Raw genomic sequence first — 3,085 nt, 5'->3', positions numbered from 1 at the left:
ATCCCGAGGGATTCCTGGGGGGCGGGGGTCGCATCCCGGTGGATTCCCAGGGGACAGAAGCAGGAGTCCCGGTGGATTCCCAGCCGGATCGCTGCTCTGCGGCTCGTCACACCACTCCGGCTGCCCTTGCCCTGTCCCCTCCTTTTCCTGGGATCCCGGCTGATCCCGAGGGGCAGCTGCAGCCCGGGTGAATCCGGCCGCAGGACGGGGCTTGATCCCAGACGGGGAAAGGCACAAAAGACGCCGATTGTGGGATGCTGAGGGGATATTTCCCCAAGGATCCCACGCCGGTGTCTGCTTGGGTCTTGCAAGGAGGGAGTTTCTGTGGAGCGGGACCCCGGGTGGGAAGGGCCTTGAACGTCTGGGCCGGAACTCCGGGAGTTCTGTCACGGGAACAAAACGGGGGAAAACCTCGGGGTTTGGGTTGCCCCGCGGCTCCCCCAGTCGCTCCTTCCCCCCCGAACCGGCTCCGCTGCCGCGTTCCCGCGGGCAGGATGGACGGGGCACCGGCGGGACGGGGTTTCCTCCCAGCCTGGCACAGTCCGCCCTCTGCACCTCGTGTTTTTCTGGAAACAGAAACTGGGATGTGTCTCCCGGATCGCCTCGTGGCCGTGAGAGGGAGCCCCGGGCTCAGCCCTGCCCACGCCGGAGCCGCTCCCGGGGTGGTGTTGGACGGGATTCCCTGGAGCTGGCCTGGCACTTCCCGGGCTCCCGGCCAGCTGTGCTCTGGGTGCCAACCCGATGCATTTGGTTTTGGGGCTACTTCAGCTGGGTTTGGCCATACAGGGAGAGCCTGTGGAAACATGGCTCCAGCGCTTTCTCATCCCAAATTTTGTGGCTGGGCTGTGGAGCCGGGATGCAGTGCTGGATCCTCTTTGGGATTCATTCCCTCAGCGGGTCAGTGCTCCGGCTCTGACATGCCGTTCTCTCCATGGCAGCTCCGAGTGGACGGTTCAGCGGAAGCTGCGGGAATTCTTCTCCGTCCCGCGGTGCCTGGTCAGCGTGGTCAGCCTCTTCCTCGTGGAGCTGATCCGCTTCCTCGGCGAGGCCGTGGTCCAGGTGAGCCGCCCCATTCCCGTGGAGATGTGGCCGGAGCAGCGGCTGAGGACACCAAAATCCTTCAGTGTCAGGAGAAGAAACTTCCGGTTCCTGCTGTCCCAAATTTCCCCTCCTATAGCGGAATTTTTGTGTCTCAGCCCATTTTTGGTGACTCCCACTGGCAAATATCCCTCAAACCCAGGATTTCATCCCAAATCCAGGCGCTGGTGGTCGGTGTCCTGACAGCCATTGGCGACCACGTCCTGAAGCCCCTCCTGGCAGCGGCGTTCCACAGCCTCCTGCAGCCGCTCCTGCTCTTCCTGCTGAAGGTGCTGGGGGGCATCCGGGACCTGGCGGATCCCGTGCTGGACGTGGTGGCCCGGGTGTGCTCCCAGCTGGCCGTGCTGCTCCGCGCTGTCCGGCTGGTGGAGATCCGCCTGCACCCGGACACACGGACCGGCCCCACGGCCGGCTGAGGGGGCCCCGGCAGAGAAGGAGGAGGAGAGAGGAAAACCCTCGTTCCTGGGAATTGTGGATAAGTGGGCCTGGCTGTGGCCTGGGAGGTGCTGGAGGGACCGGTGTCTCCGTGTGTCCGGATGGGGAGCAGCATGTCGTGTCACTGGGAGCAGGTTTGGCTGTTCTAGCTTTGCAAATGTCTCCTTAATTTAATTAAATTCCAATTTTATCCATTGGACCTTGAGGTGATGTTCCTCTTCCTGCCTGGAAAGCTTGGTTTCCCAATGGGAAGGACTTGCCCACGTGGCCTCTTGCAGCCAGGTGGGTTCTGCTGCCGTGGAGGTGCCCAGTCTGTTCCTCAGCTTTTCCTGGCTCCCTGGCACCCCAGGGTGGTCTCCAGAGCCAGTGGCATGGGATAGCCCGGGATTTGGGGGCAATCAGAAAAATAAGGGATTGCCACCCTGTCTGTGTTCCCGATAACTCATTCTGGGGCACAGTTTGAGTCGTGTTTTCCCATTGGGATGAGGTGGCTGAGGAGTGGAATGATGGGAACAAAGCTCTGGGTGTGTTTTACAGACCCTTGGGGCTGGTGCCAGGACTGAGCCACATTTTGGGGCTCTGACCACTCCCTGTCTTGCTCCCTCTGCCCTCTCCCCTTTCTCTTCTCCCCTTTCCTCTCTCCCCTCTCCTATGGCGTGGCCTCCCAGGAGCGTTTCCCCCCCGCTGGTGTAATCCGTGCAGCCCCGATGATTCCATGCCCAAAGCCCTTTGCTTTTTATGGGCAGGAGCGGCGGTTTGGAGCTTCCCGGGCTGTAAGATCATCCTCGGGCCGGAGCCGGGGCCGCAGCGCTCCCGCCGGGGGCCGGGCTATTTGGGGGGTGCTGAGTTCACGGAGCCGTGACGGGATGTTCCCTCGGGCGCTGCGAGGGGCCGGGAGCCGGGAGCCAGCAAAGAGGAGCTCTCCGGGGTCGGGTGACCAAGGGCAGCGCTGGACTGAGCGCCGGGACCCGCCGGGCAGCGAGCTCATGTCCAGGGAAAGGCAGAGCTCCAGGCACGAGCAGGACCCAGTCAGGGATGGAATCCAGGATGTCCCGCAGCAAAGCCGCCGTGCCAGGACGGCCGCACGCGGGGTCCCGGAGCCCCCCGAGGCACTGGGGACACACGGTTGTCCCTGGGTTCTTCCACCCTCACCGGAACCCGGCCACTGCTCCCGTGACTCTTCCCCAAGGAAAGGGTTAAAAGGACAAACCCGAGGGGGGGTGGGGGGTGGAATTGGTGGGAGGTTTCTCGCTGTGCTGATTTAGTTGGCAAATCACTTTAATGACTTAAGTGGGTTTAATTAAATCCATCTGCTCCGTAACCAGGAGTTCCCCAGTTCAGTCTCTCCTTGGCTCAAGTGCTCCCAATAAAAGGTCCAGGACGTGGAGAGAGTTGGGAGAGTTCAGCGCCCGGGATGGGGGGAGGCTGATGGTGTCATCCTCCACAGCATCCGTCATCCCGCAGCGGGAGAGCAGGCGGAGAAGCCCCCCCGGAGCTGGGCGCTGCCCCCGCAGCCCCATTCCGCTGCGGGATCCCGGGAGTTCCAAGTGGC

General features: G+C 62.7%; 1 protein-coding gene across 1 annotated transcript in view; it reads left to right on the top strand.

Moving 5' to 3' along the window:
• The first annotated feature begins 2,399 nt into the window (after nt 1–2,399).
• Nucleotides 2,400–3,085, top strand: part of LOC103759525 (calumenin) — a 22,381-nt gene continuing 21,695 nt past the window's right edge. The window contains exon 1 of the mRNA XM_029958165.1: nt 2,400–2,521. Within this exon, the coding sequence (XP_029814025.1) occupies nt 2,400–2,521 (122 nt within the window). The remainder of the gene's footprint in view (nt 2,522–3,085) is intronic.

This window comes from Manacus vitellinus, unplaced genomic scaffold, assembly GCF_001715985.3.
Source record: "Manacus vitellinus isolate BGI_N305 unplaced genomic scaffold, ASM171598v3 scaffold_143_pilon, whole genome shotgun sequence".
NCBI classification, from domain to species: Eukaryota; Metazoa; Chordata; class Aves; order Passeriformes; family Pipridae; genus Manacus; species Manacus vitellinus.
This window is presented reverse-complemented; position numbering and strand designations above follow the sequence as displayed.